Source organism: Leiobunum rupestre, chromosome 1, assembly GCF_980474605.1.
Source record: "Leiobunum rupestre chromosome 1, qqLeiRupe1.1.hap1, whole genome shotgun sequence".
NCBI lineage: Eukaryota > Metazoa > Arthropoda > Arachnida > Opiliones > Sclerosomatidae > Leiobunum > Leiobunum rupestre.
This window is the reverse complement of record NC_143384.1, coordinates 86,673,691-86,695,036: the sequence shown is the minus strand read 5'-3', so window position 1 is coordinate 86,695,036 and position 21,346 is coordinate 86,673,691. Positions and strand designations below refer to the sequence as shown.

The following is a 21,346-nucleotide window of genomic DNA, read 5'->3' as shown; positions in this document are numbered from 1 at the left end:
ACCCCAAAGACTCCCTTGGGCTCCCAAGTATTTTCTTAAGATTTCTTACGACATTTTTCGTAAGGGTAATGCCGTCCTCAATGAAAAGATATTGATCGACATCGGTCAAGAGCTCCAGCTTCACAACAGTCATCAAAAGACACGCTTGCCAAGCTAATCCTGGAGAACTGTACAGGGGTCTAGACTATAGTATTGCATACTAAGACTCCTAAAGCTTTCGAAGACGTCAGCGAGCAGAAGCGTATCAGTTAGCACGTAAAGATTTTGGTATTCCTCAAGATTATTTAGGTTAAATTTATCCCAGATTAATTGGGCGTAGTCATAGTCCTCTTGAGATATATGCTCATTGGTAAGACTATTAAAAAATTCTTCCTTGGGAGGGAGTGACGATTCTTCAAACCTGTCAAATCCATCCATATACTCATATGGGAAAACACCCTTTCTGGTTAAACTTTCGGCATTGTCCTTGAAATGCTCCACAAGCAACGGAAAAGCGTTTGAACCTTGAACTCGGAGATTAACAACCAAGGAGTCTAAGGACGCATTTAGAAACTGTAACGAGTCCAAAAATCGCAACCTTCCTAATGTAAAAGTTGTGCGGTATGCAAGTAATCCGACGGTTTTTGAAGCATCCAAGACTCGCCATTATTATATGCGAATCATAATTCCGCAAGCTATGTATCACGACCGGAATGTGGAAGAGAGGTTTTCTGTTGACGTTACAAGAATTATGAGCAGCTCCTAAAAATAGTCCAGTACGATGTTCATGGTCTCGAACCTTCTTGTCACAATCTTCAAACTTTTTTCGGCAAATATAGCAATTAGTACAAGAGTCGAATTTTTCTGTTCCTCCACCTTTAGATTAATGGGTATGTTAATATGCATTATCTCCAATAATTCACTTTCCTCCTCTTGAAGACACTCCAAAAAATGCTTTGAAGCATTATTTCCATTGTAAACTACTGGCTGCTTGATCAATTTCCCCTCGGGACCAATTATTAGGTACGCAAAACCGGAAGGATGATGTTTCCCAACATTGGTTGTACTTGACTTCGCTGGATCTGGCTTAGGAGTCTCAATTTTCTCAATAAAACATTCAAAGTCGGCATTTATGACGTAATCAACTCTCGTTTGCATAACATGCTTGTTGAATGTTAACCATTTTTCATTCTCATCAGGCAATTCAACCCTCATAGGACCATAAGCTTTGCAATATTTGATATGATCTTCCAATATGCCTTCACTTGAAAGCCTCTGTAGACAGTAATGACAGTAAAAGCAAGCGTGGGGGTGGAAATGGAAGAAACACAGAGCCGAGGATCCGACTATCAAAGAGTTTCGCGACAATTCTAATTTCTTCGAGAAATATCACAATCCTCTGAATCCACGCGCGGCGTTCTGCGGAGGCCGTGGTAATACTTTACGGAGGGCCCCGGTAAAATCTTTTACGTGGATATTTGTTGCTTGTACTCCTCCATATACAAGACATGAAAAATACCCGTAGGACACCTGGTAACCGATGTGTCGGATTTCGAGGGGATTCTTTCGCGCGACGTTGTACCTCCAAATGATTTATACCATCCCGTACGTCGAAGGGTAAACTCGTTTTTTCTTTATGCCAAACTTTCGCAGAAACACGCTTCCAGGGTGATTGAAACCACACCGAAGGCGAACCGTTCCTGAGTCCTACCTGGGTGGTCGACGAGCTTCGCCATGAAGACCTAACACGAAGCGTGGATATACCGAGTAACCCAGTACGATCAAGAAACTGATTCTGCAGGCGTATTCAAAGATTATGTAAATTTCTTTCTAAAGAGTAAAAAGGAGTCTTCGGTTGGCCTCCAGGTTGCGAAACTCCCGAGGATAAGGAACCACACATCGCCGCCGAAGGAGTTCTATTAGACGCCGCAAAAATTACGAAGAACGAAGGACTTAGGGCCATATCCAAGCTACTCCTTAGCTCAATGCGGGGTACGTATCTCTTACAATCCAAAATAAAAAATTACAAAACTCTTTCTATCTCTCTCTTTCTATCGCACAGGAAAGTGATTTGTTGACCAAAACAGAAATCATTAAAGACCCCAAGATGTTTTTAGGGCTTGCAGAACCCCGAAGTGGAGGTAAAATCCGTCTTAACCATCACCGATGAGGCTCTCCTGGTAAAATGGATCCCTTGCCGAGAAGACGAGATCCCCCTAAAGTACACTAACGCCGTGTCAAGACAGACTGGCGTTGCTGGATTGTATGGAACAAGTTGTGGCGTTAAATCTTTATCTTGATACTGACGCAATCGTATATTACAGTCCGTCGGCCGAACCACTTATTAATACAGGCCCCTTTCTGGGCGATATGACGTGTGAACTGACCCCGACGTACGGGCCCGGCGCGTATATTTTGGAATTCGTTTCACCCGCTACCGGTAAAACGTTTAACGTTACCAAATAGCCGAAACGAAAACTCGTCTTTTAGCATGAGCTGAACTTAGATTAAATTTTACGATGACGTAGCGATATCTATTCGACACCTGGCTCTGCTGCTGTTACTGTTGATATTGTTGTTTATATATATTTTTAATACGATATTTGAACTGTTTAATTTAATTTTTATTTTGGTCTTATTTAAATATTGCACTAAATTCTAGTTTGGTATTTTAAAATGATCCGTGCTTGCGAATTTTTGTATAAAATTTCCTTCTTGTTGTAAAAGGGACCCTATGTATGTGGAGCGAAAAAATATTATTATTATTATTATTATTATTATTATTATTATTATTATTGGACGGACCTGATAGAGAAATGGGAAAACGAACGTTTTAAAACCATACAGGGCACGCAGTTGAGAGCCCAAGAGTCACGTGGAGTTAAAGTCACGTTTCATTTTTTTTTGCTTTTGGTGGAAAGATGGCGCTATAACGTAGCGGTTCCAAAAATACGCGTTGTCTGCTAGCTGTCACTTCCACATTAGTTCTTCATAGAATTGTGGAGCTATACTATTTCATATATCTATGGATAAATATTAATAGGCTCTATCATGGTGAGAAATAAGGATTTTTTTAAACTGGACCTGTGGCCAGTAGAGCCTAATTAGTTAAATTAAAAAAACTGGCCACGGGTCACTTTCAACCTTAAAAATCAGGTTTCCATAATTTATGGTCAAACTATCTATTCTTGACAAAATGTGCTATAGACCCGACCCGAATAAGCCTACTGAGAGAGAGAATGTTTATATATTTCTTTTTACTAACTGCTAAATTCGCTTCTTCTATACTGCGTGGAGAGTGTAGAGTAGACAGACCAATATTAATATTGTACTTTTTTAATGAACTAAAATCTTGAAGGGAAAAACTTTGAATTAATTAAGTGGTCACCAGGGCCACTAACACCCCAAGCATTTAATTTTTAAACTGGCCCAGCTAATTTTTAAACTGGCGATTGGCCTGTGATAGTGCCTTATTTCTCACACTGTCGCTCTATTGCTTTGATTCTTTATTTCCTTATACTTTTAATGTGGAATTGAAACCGTTTCTCAAGGTAATTTTAAAGCAGCATTGAACCAACCTCAATCTGCCAGAATTCAGAAAAGTACGCGACGAAGGAAAACTTATCTGTGGACATAACTAAAGATTAAAACATATTTGTTTTAAATCAGTAAGGAAATAACATATTTCCTACGACACTGAACGGGCCCCCAAAATAAAGATACTCAAGGCCCTGTAGCATGAAAAATACAGTCCTGGTAGGGTGGTACTGTCGAATTCTACTTCAAGTCGATAAATACTACGAAATTGAGGACAGACAATAATACCTAATAAAACAAGAAGTCATTTAGGGTTATGGATAGTAGTTATGAAGTTATTAAAGTATTTTAAAATTTTAGTGATTGCCGCCCTTGGAAAAAAGGCTGTAGGCACCCGAAACTTTACGAATTTAAAAAAAAATTATAGTACACAAGTACGGCCAACTTTGATTACTCCCTACAGCGTGGTTGCACCAGAGATACTGACAATATAGAGATATGAAACTCCCTATACATCGTTGCGACCCCTTTTTTTTTCGTTAACGTCGGCGCCATCTATCAGCCGGGAGAAAGCTTTTTCTTCCCGTGTTTATTTGTAGTAGGTTTACGTTTTGAATGAAATTCAATGAATCATATGTGCAGCTTTAATAAAGAAATACGATTGCTTAGAGGATTTTCAATCTAATTTATTAAGATAAGTTAAAAAGTAAGTTTTTAATTCATTATATTTAATTATTTTAAGAAAGTTCATATATTAACTATTTTTTATGTTATTTTAGACCTTTGTTACTTGAATCAGGGCCAGAGGTTAAATTAATGATCATTAATCCAAGGGTATTTCTGGGATAAATAATTGGAATATTATTAATCCAAGTATATGTTATCGAAATGGTTAACGACTAAAATGTTTGGTAAGTATTTGTTAATGTTGAACCTTAAGTAATTTGCGATCTAGATGTTTCGGGGGCTTTGTCATACTTGTGGTTTAAATTATGTTTTTCCAATGTACTACGAATGGAAAGTTGTACAAAAAAAATTTATTATTTCTTTCAAGTAATCAACACATGGAACATGCTGATGCATCTCATCTTTTGAAATAAACCAAGATTGATCGATTGTTCTTGAAATAATTCTGGTAATCCTCTCTTTGACTTTATTCATTTGTATTACCATTGGGATAAGTTTATCAAACTTGTCCTTGATCTCAGATACGTAGCTCTGGAATCTTTCAGTTGGTATTGTCAAGTCACTGAATGTTGATGTATCACGAGACTTAAATGATGCTAATATATTTCACTGGTTGAGTGTTTGTTTTTCATCTACAAGTTTGGTTTTGCATGATTCACAATTGTGGTTTTTATTACAACGAGATAAGACATATCCTGAAATGTAAGATAGTGTGTTTTGTTTTCCAGGCCCTTGGCTTTCAAGTGAACTTTTACAAATTTGAAAGTCTTCCTCCGAACATGCCCTGGGATAATAATTATTTGCTGATGGAAGACTTTCATCATAATCATCTGGAATTATTATATGGGTCTTATATAAGTCAATGTTAAGAAGGAATTTGTCTCGATATTAGGTTTAGTAGCCTGCTGAATTTCAATTGTAGAAATTTCCACAGATAAAGAAAATCATGTTAAAATTTAATAGAGTGGTTTTGAATGAATCTGTTTACAATCCTGTTCTGTAGATATAGTTTCGCTGGAACTTGCTGCAACTGAAACACAGGTCCTTTTTGTAGGTCTATTGTTGCGCTCTTCAGGGGCGTAGGAACGTTCAAGAAGTTGGAGGGGGCAAAGTGAAACCCAAAGGGGTCTGGAGAATGGTTTTGAATTTTTAATGGAGTGTAGCTTTTCCGAATGCAATTGTACATTTTTCTACTATATACATTGGCGGGAAAATACTGAAATTTAAACACAGTTGAGGTTCTTTAAGCTTTATATGCTTTTAAAATGATAATTTGAGCCTTGCAAAGATTTCAACTGACAAAAATGTTTGGAGGGGGCAATCACATAAGTTGCCCTCCAAGTAAATTTCTAGGGAGGGGCATTGCCTCCCTTGCCCCCCCTGGTTCCTAAGCTCTTCCACCATTTCTACAGACCGTTTACTAGATTCTATTTGAAAATTGAGTTTTAACTTATGACCCCGTTACCAAGGTAAAAATTTCATCGTACCAGTTGTTTTATGATAGTCCTTGATATAATTTTCTACTAAGTTCTCCGGAACCTTTACGTTTGAGCAACTAGTTAATTATCATTCCCTTGGGAAATATAAATAAACAATACTTAAAACGTGTTTAATAAAGATAGCTTCTTCCGACATTATCAGCCATTTCTCAGAGCTAAGTTTATTGAAAAACCACATATTAAAGATAGGCCTAACTTAAGCTATTAATTAATTTTTCGCACCGTTCTTTATCTTTTGGAAACTTAAACAAGGATATCTTTTGCTTTTCTTTGGAACTGTTACAAAATTTTACAAAACAATTACTTCCAGGCATATTTCTTTATTGATACAAACCCTCAAGATGATAATTTCTAAGACAAAACGCGTATATAAATTTTTGCGTCTGAAATCCGCTGTTTGGGATTTCGAAAAATACGCTTTCTCCCGCTCCGGATTTTTTTAAAATTCCGGGGGTCGCTTTTCAGGCGGAGTTTCATATCTCTATATTGTCAGTATCTCTGGTTGCACCTTGGATTAACAATGTTACATAATTTTTATTATTTTTTATTTTATTATTATTATTAATTAATAACACATTATTAATCCAATGTAGCACTTGATTATAGTTGGCAGTGACTCACATATTTATTTTGTCACCTATGTGTCACACATAGGACGTGGAACTTGGAAGTCACCATTTTGTTCCTACAATACATTTGATTAGTCGGCCGTATTTGCGAGTCTAAGAAGGTACAAACCACACTCGAAGGAGAATAATATTTCCATTGGCCTACTAGGAGTAATATAACATATTGGAAACAGCGTTCTTAAGTTAATAAAAAGGAACTTCCTAAAGTATAGGAAATATAGTAAAATGATCGCAAAAAGAGTACTATATAGTACGGAGAAAATCGTAAGGTAATATTATCGAAATGTACTAAAATTACAGTACGGTTGGCAACGATGCTGTGGGCGCCCATGCGCGTTTGTTTCTTTGCGATTTAAAAAGCATAAAATTTCGAGGGTTCAAATAGGCTCTTTCAGGGCAATGGTGGGCAATATCGCGATTTGTTTCGCATCAATTTCACCCGTTAGCTTCAGCCCGTATAATATCAGATAATATATTTTAATACGTTCGAAGCTTTCGCATTGTGATCTGTTATTAGAAACCGTCCCTTCTGAGTCGGCTTTCCCCAATTCGTTGATACGATCGTGACTCTGGAGATCTGCTAAGGCTTTGTTCGGGGGAAAGAAGTTCAGTTTTTTTAAGCTAAATCGAACGAATTAGTTATTTCTCAATCAAAAAGAAGATTCCCGTAAATTGATTTGTCGATACAAATTCGAGAATAGTTGGAATGGGTAGCGTAACCTCCAGGAGTTTGAATTCGAGTTCGAGATGCGAATTTGGGAAAATTGTATTGAGGAGTTCAGAATCACAATTCAGAATTTATTTCACCTAGTGGGAACATCATTGGACGTTTTTGCTTCTACCATTAGAAATAGTTGAATCAGGATCATGATTACTATTCAGTGACTAACTATGGATCTTATCACGTACAATCGGAAACACGGTAAAAAAGTCAACACCGTTTGTATTCGAAAGTTAGATTAACGTTGAATAAATAGCATTATAACTCATTTTCTCAAGATAATTGGCTAGAGGTATCCCCTGTACCAATTTCGGGTCGGCCCGACTTAAAAAAAATCGTAAAAATGCTAGGTCGATCGAAGGTCGGCCGTCTATATATGGTAAGCTTTGGCCCGTAAATTTCCCGACGTGATATATAGTACTCCGGAAAAGGGTTGGGCCGACTAAGTAAAAATTCCACAATTACGATCATAAAACGACGTGTTTTAGTAAAATATTAATACGTGAAAAGCACAGAATATCATTTAAAATACATTTTATTGACAAAATTTAATAAATTTTACAAAACGTTTGACTTTTTAACATATGAGTTTAAAAGAATACAAATATTTTTCTAGTTACGCTTCAATCTTTTAATATAAAAGATGTTTATAGTTGATAACTTTCAACTTTAAGAGTTTGTCCGCCTAAGGATCCAAGATAAGAAACCTGCGTATTGAAAATTCTGTAATAATTTTTCATAAACTGCGTGCAAGTTAAACCTATCATACAGAGCAACGCGTTCCATGGTTTACTACGTTTTGCACAAAATTTGAACGTATCCTCCTTTTATGCCTATCACTTATGTTAATATAATCTTTATAAGAAGGCCGTTTAGACATTTTTAATAAAGATATAACAGCTAATATAACTGAACATTAATTTCACAGTTCCCTGTTGATATACACATAACCCCCAAAGGCCTAACAACCACAACAAAAGCCGGAAATTAAAACGGCTTTTTAACAAATTAAAGAAATTGCTCTTGAATTTCTTACCTTTGAAAATTAAGACTTTCTTAATAATTGCAACACTAGTAATTTGGCACGAAATATCGCGATAAACTGTGAAATTCTGGAGCGCACACTAAAATTCGCCATAGAGTGGAGAGCCGACAAAAAATCTAGTATCAAATCACCGCGTCCGTGGCTCATAGATGGCGCTTAGTAAGTAAAAGCGCTATTTTCAAATATTTTGGCGTTAGTTTTATGTTACAGCAGCTGCTGTAGCAGTGGCGATACGTTTTTTTAGAGAAGTATTATTAAAGTGGCATGATTTAGTTGGATACCTCATTCATACTGTTTTTTTGTTTGAAGTTTGTTGTATTTTAAAATTTTATTAAAGTCTGTGAGCCGACTCTAACTCGACCTTATCGAAGTCGGAAAGAGTGTTAATCACCGACTCTAATTCGACTCAAATCGTTTTGCTCATAATAATAGTAGGAACGTTTTAAAGTCGGCCTAAGGTCGGTTACTCTTAACCGACTCTTCGCCGAACTCTCATTGCTACAGGGATCTGAGTATTTGACAAGTGATATTTCATTTAAAAAGGTAAGAACACGAGTCATGCATTGCCAAGATCACACATTACGTCAGAATGTAAAAAAAAACACGCACGCACGCACGCACACACCCACCCATACGCGCACTACATAGTACATAACGCACTGGGATCCCATCGGTAGATGGATCGACCAATAGTTGACGACCGTATAGGTACCCGCTTTATTTATTAATAACTTCCGTAAAAAACCTTAAACGATAAATCGGGGAAAAAACGTGTAGAGGTGATTTTATTCCGATATGGAAAGACCAAAAAAAAAATTCCGATCTTACTATACATATGGGGACGTAGACCAAATGACGTATTTCCGGTTTTATCTCTTCTACCACTCGGTAAGTATTTAACCAATCTTATGAGAACTAACAAACACTTTAAAAATTATACCACACTTACAAGAACCACGCGGATTGTCCTCACAACGTCGTTAACAGAGATAGGGAAAATTACGAAATATTCCAAGTTCAAAGCCCGAAATTCCTAAAAGACGTTGTCTTCATAAAACTACACATATAAGGACATCAACTTTTATTTTCTAATAGTGTGTTTTATTTGTATTGAAACTACTATTTGAGAACCTTTCGTGTGTTTCCATTGAAACTTTACGTATTTTAGGACGTTAACTTTGATTTGCTGATAGTCTGTCTATTTGTCTTTAAACTAGTTTGAGAGAACATGTTTTCTATGGAAATTAATCATATGAGGACCATAAATTTTATTTTATCTACCGATTTTATATTAGTCTTAAAACGACTTTGTGGAAAATTTACAGCTTACACACATGTAAAATATGTATAGTTTTATTTAAATACACGTAAAGCTCTCTTACGAAGTCGTTTCAAAAGTAATTTTATACTGAGAAAAAAAATAAGGTCCTCATGTATAGTTTCAATGGAAACACACAGAAGGTTATAGGGATGCAACGATTCCACTTTTTTGGACTATCTCGGTTCCGAATCCGGTTCCTGGTCCGGTTCCGGTTACTAAATTTTTGCTTTATCGGTTCCGGTTCTGGTTCTTAAAATTTTAATTTATCGGTTCCGGTTTCATTACCGGTTCCCAAAATTTAGGACCGACCGGTTCCGGTTCCTAAACGGTTCCCATACGGTTCCAGTGTGGTTAGTATGAATTAAAGTTAAAGGGGAACGGTCAAGCTTTAACCAGTTAAAAAGCCCTATAGCCCGTTAAAAACTAAAATTTATGGCGAAAACCGCATCAAAAAATATTGAGTGTTTAATTTTTAATAAAATAAAGAAATTTCGGGAAATCGAAAAGCGCGCATCCACCGCGACACCTGGTGAGACGTCGGTGAGACAGAAAAACAAAGTAAAAGCACGCGCTGCTGAAGACGCAAAAAATTTCTTTTGCATGCGCGGCGCGTTCCAGTTTTAAGAGACTTAAGCCTAAATGGCGCGATTTTAAAAGTTAAGACAGTTCGCAAATCGCTCATACGGGGTTAGCGGCGCTGGCGACATCCCCTAAGATGGCGACGAAAAATCAAACACAAACACCTGGCGTTATTTTTCGTTTCAACTTTTAGGCCAAAAGCTATTTTTCAAGACAAAAAAGGTACGTGTTTGTATATTGAATGTCTTGTTAATCTTTTGATACGGAAATAAGGCCATATTTGGAAAAGCTTGGCCGTTCCCCTTTAAATACACAAGCAATTCAAATGTAGTTAAAGATAAATAAAATCCACCACATTTTTTTTATTTAGAATATAAAATTTGGTTTTGATAAGTTGTTTTTTAAAAATAGTAGCTTTCTCAGTGACGTAGCTATGGGTTCGGGGTCCTCACGCGAAACTGTTTTTCGGGTCCCTTAAGGCCGAGTCGCGATTATCGCCATCGAGAGTTAGGGCTAACATGTATCGCCTTCAACAATTAGATTAAACACGTACTTGCCTGTTAAATATAGAAAACGCTTAAAAATGGCTTTCAGCCCAAGTGAAACGATTAAGATAAATCACGGCAATCAGCGTCTGGAGCATTAAAATCAAAGGTTGTGGTAGAACTTGCAAGTCTGGACTTCAGACTCCCAAGTCCGACCAAAATCTCGATGACTTAACGTAAAATAATTATTCCTTCTATTCTCTCGTAGGGAGCTCATGTAAGCGCGTTATTTGTTTATTCAATAAAATAGGGTAAAAATGAAATCTTCTGTTTGAAAATTCCCACGGTTTCATCGTTTCAATCTGGAGGGGGCGGGGAGTTAATGTACTTTCAAGTTTTGGGGAGACATTGCTTTACCTTCCGCTCCTCATTTCAGGGTCTGAGGAACGTTTTAGAAGTTGGAGGGGGCAAAAAGATAACCGAACGGGGGTCCAGGAGCTTAGCCCCCGATGTAGAGTGAGTAATCGGTCGCGAATGTCATTAAGGCATTAACAGTAACAACAGTTATCATACGAAGTGTATTTTAGTCTTTAAAGTCGTTTATGAATTTAAGATACACAAATCCACAATAATAAAATGAGAATGGTTTTGAATTTTTAAAGGAGTGTATCTTCACCGAATGCATGTGTTACTGTTTGACTACTATGTAAATTGGCGGGAAAATACGCAGTGGAGCTTCTACAGGGGCGTAGGAACGTTCTAGAAGTTGGAGGGGGCAAAGTGAAACCAAAAGGGGTCTGAAGAATGCATTTGTACATTTTTCTACTATATAAATTGGTGGGAAAAGACTGAAATTTAAACACAGTTGAGGTTATAAAAGCTTTATATGCTTTTAAAATGATAATTTGAGCCTTGCGTAGATTTCAACTGACCAAAAAGTGGGAGGGGGCAATAACATTAGTTGCCCCTCCCCATAAAATTCTAGGGAGGGGCATTGCCCCCCTGGTTCTTACGCCCCTGAGCTTCTATAAGCTTTATATGCTTTTAAATTGATAATTTTAGCTTTTGAAGATTTCAACTGACCAAAAAGTTGAAGGGGCAATAACATTAGTTGCCCAGTTTCGTCGCTGATGGTCCGCAGGGCCCGCGGTGCGGGGGGGCCTCGAGCTTCAAGAGGGGCCTCGAGCTTCGGGCGGGGGGCAGCTAACCATAAAACAATTAAAAGGGGGGGCCTCATAGAGATTTTTGCGGGGGGCCCTCTGAGTTCTCAGCTACGCCACTGTAGTTGCCCCTCCCAGCAAAATTCGAGGGAGGGGCATTGCCCCCCGGGTTCCTACGCCCCTGCTTCATTTCATTGAAAAATATAAAGATGGGATTTCTATGACTCGTTTTGATTTCAGTTGAGTATATCGTTCTAAATGGAGTCCATATTATTTCGTTCAATAAGCATTATCATTTGTAAAATGTAAGCAAATGCAGAAGTTGAAATTTTAGATTTTCTAGACAAAAACTACCCAGGCCAGCGATTATATTATGCAAACGAATTAGCCTTACCTTCAAAACTTTAAATTCAGAAACACAACTTAGTTATTAATTTAGTTACTTTTATTGTGTACGTTGTTTGGATATTTATGCGATGGTTATTGTGGTTGTATTTATAAAGTTTTGGGCGAGCCTGTTAAAAAATATTTGAAGCAAGTAAAACATTAACTGGAGCTGACAAGAGAAAAAAACTAGACGAGTCCTCGCGCGGTTGGATTGTACACAGTCCCATGGGCAATTTGGGGGCCCCTAGATGGAACCTCCCCCACCTCCCGCATTGCGGAGTCTACCGGTGCGTTATTTACGCCACTGGCTTTTCTGCTGTTTCTACTCTAAGTCGGTTTCCGACTGAAGAAAATAAAACTAAAACTATCGCGGATTTCCGGATTATGCCAGTTTTGAAAGCAAACATTTGGAGGACGAGCAATTCAATTGAGAATACGTAAGGGCGTGTCAGTTGACAGTAACGTAGAAACCCGCATAGAGTTCTCTGAGATAGGATAAAGATGAGCTTAAATGAAAAACTAATAGAAAATTAGGAAGTTTAATTACTATTTCAACTTGCGCTAAATGTTGGTAAATAAAGTTATAGAATCGTTTAAAACAATGAAAAACTCGGTTCCGGTTCCGGTTTCGATTATAATTTTTTTACAAATATCGGTGCCGGATACGGTTATAAAATTTTTATATTACCGGTTCCGGATTCTAGAATTTACTCGGTTCTTCTCGGTTCCGGTTATCCGTTGCATCCCTAGTAGTTATTGAGGATAACATAAATGTAATACAGGGTCGTTCTGTGTGGAAGAAAAATTCCCGGGGAGGTGAAAAACTGCCCACAAAAATTTCAAGAGGGCCCACCGCAGTGCTTCCCCGGCCCCTAACGCAATTGCATTAATAGGACGGAATAATTGGTTTTTGAAAAATTCAATACACGCTATACTGGTTTCAATTTGGACAATCATATTTTTACAAATCTTTAAAAAAATTAATGTTAAAAAGAGCCTTCAAATCTCATTGGGCCCAAAGCCCCAAAAATCCGTAATACGGCCCTGTGGCCAGCACCTCCATTGGATACTTTAAACCAAGACTATATTTGGCAGAATTTATTTATTAAGTAAATAATAAACTGGCGCTTTAGGATCGTCGTGTTCCCGGGGGGGGGCTTCAGCCCCCCAGGTTTTATTTCAGAGGAGGCCCGAGCACCCTCTGCCCCCTGGATCGTCGCCGCTCCTTGATTCCAGATTCAAAGGAAATTATCATTACGCTACTAGAAAAATCACAATCAGCAATCTACTACGGGCCCGGTGCAGAGACATTTTTAAGAATCGCCAAATTGCGATTCATCGCCAAATTAACAGAAAACGCGCCAAATCGGTGTGCAGAGACATCTCGCTCGCAAAAATAACAGGAAGTCGCTCTGTTTATTTTGCGAGTGGTCTTGGGCAGTCGCTAGCCGCCGAAAAGCTCGCAAAAAACAATGGCAGATTGTGTTACGCAAAGAGCTCGGAAAATAAATTGAGAAGTAAACGCTTTTTACCTACTTCAATAAGATAAATTTTACAACACGATAGGTCAGAATCTTTTAAATTATTAAAATTTGAGTTTCTAGCTCATTATCGCTTTCCGAAAAAGGTTTTTGTCGAATTATTGTCAGAGAAAAGGCCTAACCACAATCACGATTTACGAAACACTAAAATAAGCCCGCCACTCTTACAAATTTTACAGGTAAGAATAAATTATAATAGGGAATCTTATACACTACTACTTTGGGTGTATTCTAAGCCTTGGTTTATTTATAGATCCTTATTTGCTGGTACTGTATGCAGTGGGTTTTAACTAATGAGTCGGTAATTGCATGGTGAATTGTTCAGTGTATCAAGGATTTTAAGCTATCAACCAGCGTTTATACCAATTCATCTACCGAGAAGAAACCTTTCCTCAGGTAGACTAGGAGTTGCGATAAAAGATGTATTGGAATTTCAAGTTTATTTGGCATGCGTCTAGAGCTTACCGAGCCAATTTGATGTATGACCCGAGGGGTCGGACACTTGCCATTATTTTGTACAGGATTTTGTAGAGATTTTGGCGATTTTATCATTAATTTTGAAGTGATTTTGGGATTTCAATGTTAATTTACCATAGAGAGAGTTAAAAGATTTGGCGATTTTAGACAAAGTACGGGATTTTGGTAAATGTCTGACACCTCGGTAAAACCTTAAAAGCGTTTGTCAGATAATTCTACACGCTTATATCATTTGTTACAATTTATACCTGGACTAGGCTATGTAAATGCCAGGTAATTAAGTAGAATAACAACTTATATCTAAAAGCAGGACCATTGTTTTACGTGTGATTAATATAGGATATTTCGCTAGAAATTGCTTTAGACAATTACCAATTTTTTTACACTCGTGAAATTGCTGTTTTTTATTTATTGATGTATGTTATAACTAGATTTATTTTAATTGCTATCAGCTAAGTTTTGAAATAAATATTTTCTTAAAAACAAAATATTACGGCTCATTTTCTAACAGAATCATTTTCGGAAAATGTTGGCTTATAATAGTAATGAATCTTATTTTCATTTGTATTTTATTGGTGTACCAACCATATTATAAAAATGTATTTTTAAAATAACAAAACCATTAAACTGTAATAAATACAACCAATTTAATAAATAATAAGAGTAAGAAAATTATATAATCAGAAGAAACTAATTTTCATGCACTATTTTATGGCTTTAAAAAAGATTTTGGATAACCTCTCATTCTTCAGAAACTGATTTGCTTTCCCTTCGTGGCTATATTATATAAATATATTTTAATAAAATAACGGATTTAACTATAAAAATTATTAAACCTAATAATATAATTAGAGTAAGAAAATTATTAATTAGAAAAGCCAGGATTTCATCGTCAAAATGCAAGACAAGCATAACCACGTGATAGCTTTTTGCGTCAAAAATGGAGCTCTCCTATTGGTCCGTGACTTTGGTTTAAAAATTCGGGAAAATAACAGCGTCGCCGATTAACAGGAATCGCTAAAACGTCTCTGCACCGCGATTTCGATTGCGAGGATCGCAAAATAAACAGCTCGCTAAATCTGAATCGCTAAATTGCGATCCTTTTAAAATTAACAGGAATCGCAAAACGTCTCTGCACCGGGCCCATAAAATGTAATAAAAATCGCGAGTTCGAACACTCGCTACAATTCTTTGCATTTTTGTTCTTTAAAGGAAACCATGGTCTTACTAATTTGAATCAAATTTCTGAGTCTGAATCCCTCACTACTGTTAGTCCTATCTCGCATCTCGAGTGCGATTTCAAACCCCTTAGAGTTAAGCTATCTGTCGCAACATTTGAAGCTTTGAGTAATCGAAAAAATTTCGATTAGCGATTTTGAAACAAAGCCTGTAAAACTGAGCCGATCGTAATCACAAGTCTAATTTGCCTATCATTTCTTGGGAGATATCACCTTCGTGAAAAATATTTATAGATTTGAGAATATTCGGCGTCGAAATTGTGATTCTACTCGAAGCTTTAAAGCTGGATTATAATAGTGATTGATAATTCAATTATTACTTTAGCCAATAGTATGGCTAGTTTAATGATTTGAAATTACATTTTGTAAATATATACGTTCCAATTTGTAATATAAAACCAATAGAAGGAAACGAAAAAATTTTAGGGGCGAATTTTAAGAAAATATAGGAAATAAAATATTCGGTTTATAGGAAAATATAGGACACTTAAAAGGCGAATTATAGGAAAATATAGGAGACTAAGTAGGAAAAATAAAAAGGTCATTATTGCACATCCGTATACTTTGACTCGAACCACCTAGAATATTAATAATATTTTGTACATTTAATTAGCGAATTTACAAACCCCCGTACATTTCAAGATTTTGTTCAAAAGTGGCAGTGTTAGAACTATATAGTACGGGTAAAAGAGACCAAAAACGGGCTCTAGAGCGGCAAAACTCGTCCCAACTCGCAATGCGGCCTAAAAATTCTATTTTGGTGTCTACTTTGAAGATCCGATGAGTCCGCAGCGAGGCGGGGTGGACAACACAGTTTTTGGGGGGGCAAGGGGGGCAGGAGGGGGCAGTTGTCCCCGAAATTTGCTTTCACCGAATTGGGCCGTGGTGTTGTTCCGGGTGGTACATTTCACCCTGAGACGAATGCGACCAACCACATGGCCGTACCGAGTTATGGCCGAATTCGTATTGAATCACGTGCTTTTTTCTCTAATATGAAAAACAAAAGCCCAAATGTTAAATTTAGCAATCGAGTCAAGCTGGGTATCGTTTCTGTAGTATGTTTTGACGCTGCGTCGCACGAGACCCACCGCGGATCGCTGGGACTAATAGTTTCGGAGTTATGACCAAACGTAAACTAAATACAGTGGTTTTTTTCCAAATTTCATTAAATGTTAAAAAGGTATATCAACCATTTGGCCAGGACTAACCACGCTTTTGGATCTTACGTATTATTCTTTGCCGAATCGAATGAGACCAACAGCAATTCCGTAGGATTAATCGTTTCCGAGTTATAACGAAATATGTTCAAAATGTTCTACTACTAAGTGCTGAATAGAATGAGACCAACCGTAGCGCCGTGGAACGAATAGATAACGAGTGATGAAGGAATTTACATTAGATAATTGACATTTAATCCTCCGACAGGCCATGTGGTTGGTCGCATTCGACTCAGGATGGAATTTACCACCCGGAACAACACCAAACACGGCCCAATTCGGTGAAAGCAAATTTCGGGGGCAGCTGCCCCCTCCTGCCCCCCCCCCCTCAAAACTGTGTTGTCCACCCCGCATCGCTGCGGACTCATCGGATCCTCAAAGTAGACACCAAAATAGAATTTTTAGGGCGCATTGCGAGTTGGGACGAATTTTGCCGGTGAGAAACCCTCTTTTACCCGTACTAATATGTTCTATGACACTTTCAAAAAGTTATTTCATTTTCTAAGGGCCGTGAATTTATAGGAAAGTGGGTGAAACTATAGGAAAATGGTTCAAACTATAGGAAAAAGGTTGAAACTTTAGGAAAATGGGTGAAAATATTGCTGAAAATAAGTCAAGATATAGGTGAATAGGTGAAAATATAGGAAATTATAGGATGGCATTAAAAATATAGGAAAATATAGGAATTCTGGTCACCATGCTCTTTTTTTTTATTCTAAAAATAAAATATGAAATTAAAATTAACAATGTCATTAATCAAAAAGAAATATTTTATTCTTTGGAAACGAACTCAATAGGCCTTTCTATAAAGTCATTACGCTTGCCGAACTTGTTTTAATGTATCGCTTTCGTCACGAGAAACCTAAGAGTTCAGTTCAGTTTTGAAGGTAAGATCTTTATAAAAAGGGTGACTCGTCGAATTTTCATAGAGAAACGTTACTTTTAAGTCACGAGTGACGCGCCCGATACATCTAAACCAGAAGACCAATGTTACTTTATAGAAAGGCCTATTTTGATCGGGGGGTCTGGGTTCATTGAGACACCCTCTTTATGGTCTCCAACTGGGCGATATTCCAACTCTTCTCTAGTTACGACTGTCGCAATCGGAACTTAGTCGATGAAGTCATAAAAAGGCTCTTGTTTAACGCAGTTGACAAACACCATTTCTCTGTTGAAAGATGAGCTGCCTGCGTCAGGCTGGGCCACTTCCGCTTTCACGGCGTGGGCGCAGTGGGGCTTTTCAATCAGGGATTCAATCTGTTCCATCGTTAAACGTCGCAGTCGAACCAAACAATATCTACCTCCGGCTCGACAATCAGAGTCAGATTGACGTGGCTTGGACTGGCGCACTGTTTCTTGGTGATGACTGTTCGAGGCGCCGATTTGGTTTCCCGATCGACCATGAATTCGACGGTGAGCTTCGAGGGTTTTCTGGGTAGCGAAGTTTCGGTCACAAGTGGGACATTTGTGGGCCTTTATACCGTGAGGGTGATGTCTTATTTCGTGAAGATGTAAACTCTTCTTATGTCTGGTCCAGTATCCGCCTTTTGTGCATCCAAAGGGATTTCCTCCCGATTGTCTTTTTTTGTAACTGAACAAATCCCCCTTCTGAGCAGACTGGTCACACTGGGAGGGTTTCTCGCCCGAGTGAGTTCTACTGTGGCGAATCAATGTACCCTTGTGTGCAAATGCTAAGTTACACAGGTCACACTGGAAGGGTTCCTCGCCCGTGTGAGTTCTTCTGTGGCGAATAAAATCAGTCTGATATGCAGACGCGTAGTTACACTGGTCACACTGGAAAGGTTTCTCGCCCGTGTGAGTTCTTCTGTGGCAAATCAATGCACCCTTGTGTGCAGATGCGAAGTTACACTGGTCACACTGGAAGGGTTTCTCGCCCGTGTGCGTTCTTCTGTGGCAAATTAATACACCCTTCTGTGCAGATGCGAAGTTACACTGGTCACACTGGAAGGGTTTCTCGCCCGTGTGAGTTCTTCTGTGGCAAATTAATACACCCTTTTGTGCAGACGCGTAGTTACACTGGTCACACTGGAAAGGTTTCTCGCCCGTGTGAGTTCTTCTGTGGCAAATCAATGCACCCTTTTGTGCAGACGCGTAGTTACACTGGTCACACTGGAAAGGTTTCTCGCCCGTGTGAGTTCTTCTGTGGCGAATAAAACCACCCCTTTGTGCAGTTGCGAAGTTACACTGGTCACACTGGAAAGGTTTCTCGCCCGTGTGAGTTCTTCTGTGGCAAATCAAACTACTCTTATATGCAGACGCGTAGTTACACTGCTCACAGTGAAAGGGTTTCTCGCCCGTGTGAGTTCTTCTGTGGCGAATGAAATTATTCTTGTCGTTCGTTGCGTAGACGCATTCTGAGCACTTGTGCATCTTCTCTTCTCGGCTGCTCATTTTTCCAGATTAACTCAGAATCAAAGGCTCTTTGGGATTTATGAACGGGTGTTGCTTATACTAAGGCCTAAAACAAATAAAAATTAAAATATTAGCGAAAATTAATCAGAACGGACGAACAACTTTATCATTGGGCGCCAGTTAGTCGAATAAGCCACAATGATGACACGAAATAGAGTGTGTTATTTTATCAGCAGCCAAATTTTTATACAAACAAAAAAAAACAGCATATTTAATGTATTTAACGTTTTATATTAATACCGGTAATTTTAAAATTGATGTATGTTTTTAAACATCTATTAAACATTTTGATTATGTAAATAAAAATATTTTAACCAAGTTAACGAAAGAGGATAAATATTTATTTTATTTTATTTGGCGGTATTTATTATACCTTGGGGACGAGCCGGCGTAGTAATAAATATTTGTTACTATTAAAGATTTATAAAGTTTAAGAGAAACATTATTTAAACATCAAAACGCTCTAAACACCTCTACAGCCTTCCAAACTATGTGTTCGAATATGGCGCCTTCGCGGAAAAAACACGTCTCTTTTTCTTCATTTAATTTTTATAAGGTTAATATTATTTTTAAACTATGAATTATACATAAATATATTGAGAAAAGATAGTTTATATTACTATACCTTGTTTTTTTTTCTAAATAGGAAAGTGGAAAACCGAAGAAAAAACATTTTCCCGCGATTTCTCTTGTACTCCACACCTTTGGCGATATTAGGTTTTTGGTCGTACGTAGCACCCCTATCGGGATTATTCATACACGCAAATTAACATCAGATGCGACGCGATTGACTGATCGAAGTTGGCCGTGGATAAACCGACGGCCATTATTTTAGTAAACAAAGCAGTTTGAACAACCAAGGCTTAGGAGCTAAAATGAACTGCAATAGTGTCAAGTGCTGTTAATGCAATTAATTTGACAATTAATGAAGTTCTCGGAGACTCAGGTTCAAAAATAAATTTGCATTGTCAAATAAAAGAAGCGGGTTTATTGAAAAAAACAGTTTAAATTAAGGTTGAGCTTTCCTGAGGAATCTACAAGATGTCTTTGCAGATTCTTTTGAGCCTAGGCCTAACTCTTCCTGCGCTTGGTATGGGTTTTAATAACGCTGATGGAATATCCCACTTCGACGACTTGTTCCATTTTCGGAAAGCGATCACTGAACTGTAAATTGGTATTTTTCCTAATCTTTCCTTTTTCTAAACTACTAATTATTTAACTTCATCCGCACAAACCGAGCGAGTTTATAAATTTCAATAACGCTACATTGGGCTGACTAAAATTCCGACAAATAAATTCCTTCTCAATTTAGAGGTTTTCCATTGGCATTAATACATATGTTAGTAGCCAATAGTGTGACTCCCAATAATACTAGGATGAATAAAGAGATTAAATTCTAACGTAGTCCACCTTTTTACTGGTTCGTGCTGAAACAAACCGTTAGTGAAGATTTTTTAATGTAACCTCAAACACTTGTCGTATTTTAATTCCGTAAACGGATTTCAAATCAAGATGTTTCCCTTCATAGGCCCGTCATTTCACAATTTAAAATTTAATCAAAAACGCCGATAAAATAAAAGTTTTTGAAGCCACGAAATTACGGTTTAGAGGCAATCATTTTCTCTCAAGTTTCTCATTTTTGCGCACTGCTGCGCATGCTCTACGGGAAGTTTGTTTTTGGGGTAGTACATAAAGAACCTAAGTAAGCGATAGTTTGTTGACATAGTGAGCTACAAAAAATATACGCCTCCATGAACAATAAGAGAGTGAAATTGTAAATGTTAGGAGAGGTACAGAAATAAAAATTATGATTTATAGACCCCTTTCGGTTAACAATATGGCCATAGACATCGGTTCCAGAAATATGGTATTTGTTATTTGGAAGACTGAATGTATGGTTGAGTACATAACTAAATAAATGAAGATATAATATTAGATTAAAAGTAATATTTGCACCTTTAAGGCCGCTTTAGCTTCTAAGAGCTCTGAACAGGTTTTTTTCAGTTCGCAGAACTGTTTTTATTATAATTATGTGTATCTCTTGTTTTCAACCCGGTCGGCGTCTTATGACCAAGGGTTACTGCCATATTTGATTAGTAATTAAATTGTTATAAGTTTATTTTCGATTGAAGACAACAAATTTAAAATATGATAACGTATTGAAGTGTAAACTATACCTAATATATATTACCTTACAATCTGAGAATTTTAAGATTCAATTTACGTTTTGCGAAATAAACAAAGTCAGAGCAATTTCAGACACCCTCTTTTATTTGAATAAACATAGATTGTAGTAGATTAAGGATTTTGTAATCAACGAGTAGAATTTTTCTTCTTTGGTTAATCTGGGAGAACGCCGACCTTAATTGTCGGCTTATAAATTTAAAATATTTGGTACGGTTATAACGATA

The 21,346-nt window shown here is 37.4% G+C and overlaps 3 protein-coding genes and 1 long non-coding RNA gene across 5 annotated transcripts in view; 2 read left to right on the top strand and 2 right to left on the bottom strand.

Annotated features, from left to right (window-relative positions):
* LOC149968665 (uncharacterized) overlaps positions 1 to 21,346 on the top strand; it is a 384,171-nt gene that overhangs the window by 59,764 nt on the left and 303,061 nt on the right. The gene's annotated exons all lie outside the window — the stretch shown is intronic.
* The window catches only part of LOC149968674 (uncharacterized), a 140,316-nt gene that overhangs the window by 115,403 nt on the left and 3,567 nt on the right, over positions 1 to 21,346 (bottom strand). The gene's annotated exons all lie outside the window — the stretch shown is intronic.
* On the top strand, positions 4,296 to 5,239 carry LOC149968675 (uncharacterized). The gene is made up of 3 exons (XR_016480598.1): positions 4,296 to 4,427; positions 4,571 to 4,651; positions 4,932 to 5,239. It is a non-coding gene; the product is annotated as an uncharacterized LOC149968675 (long non-coding RNA).
* LOC149968672 (uncharacterized) overlaps positions 17,259 to 21,346 on the bottom strand; it is a 43,322-nt gene continuing 39,234 nt past the window's right edge. Inside the window, exon 2 of one of the 2 annotated variants that reach the window (XM_090154960.1) lies at positions 17,259 to 18,974. In XM_090154960.1, the coding sequence (XP_090011086.1) occupies positions 17,613 to 18,914 (1,302 nt within the window). In that variant the 5' untranslated portion in view covers positions 18,915 to 18,974 and the 3' untranslated portion in view covers positions 17,259 to 17,612. Of the gene's footprint in view, positions 18,982 to 21,346 lie in introns of both variants that reach the window. The other variant, XM_090154961.1, reaches the window with a different exon arrangement.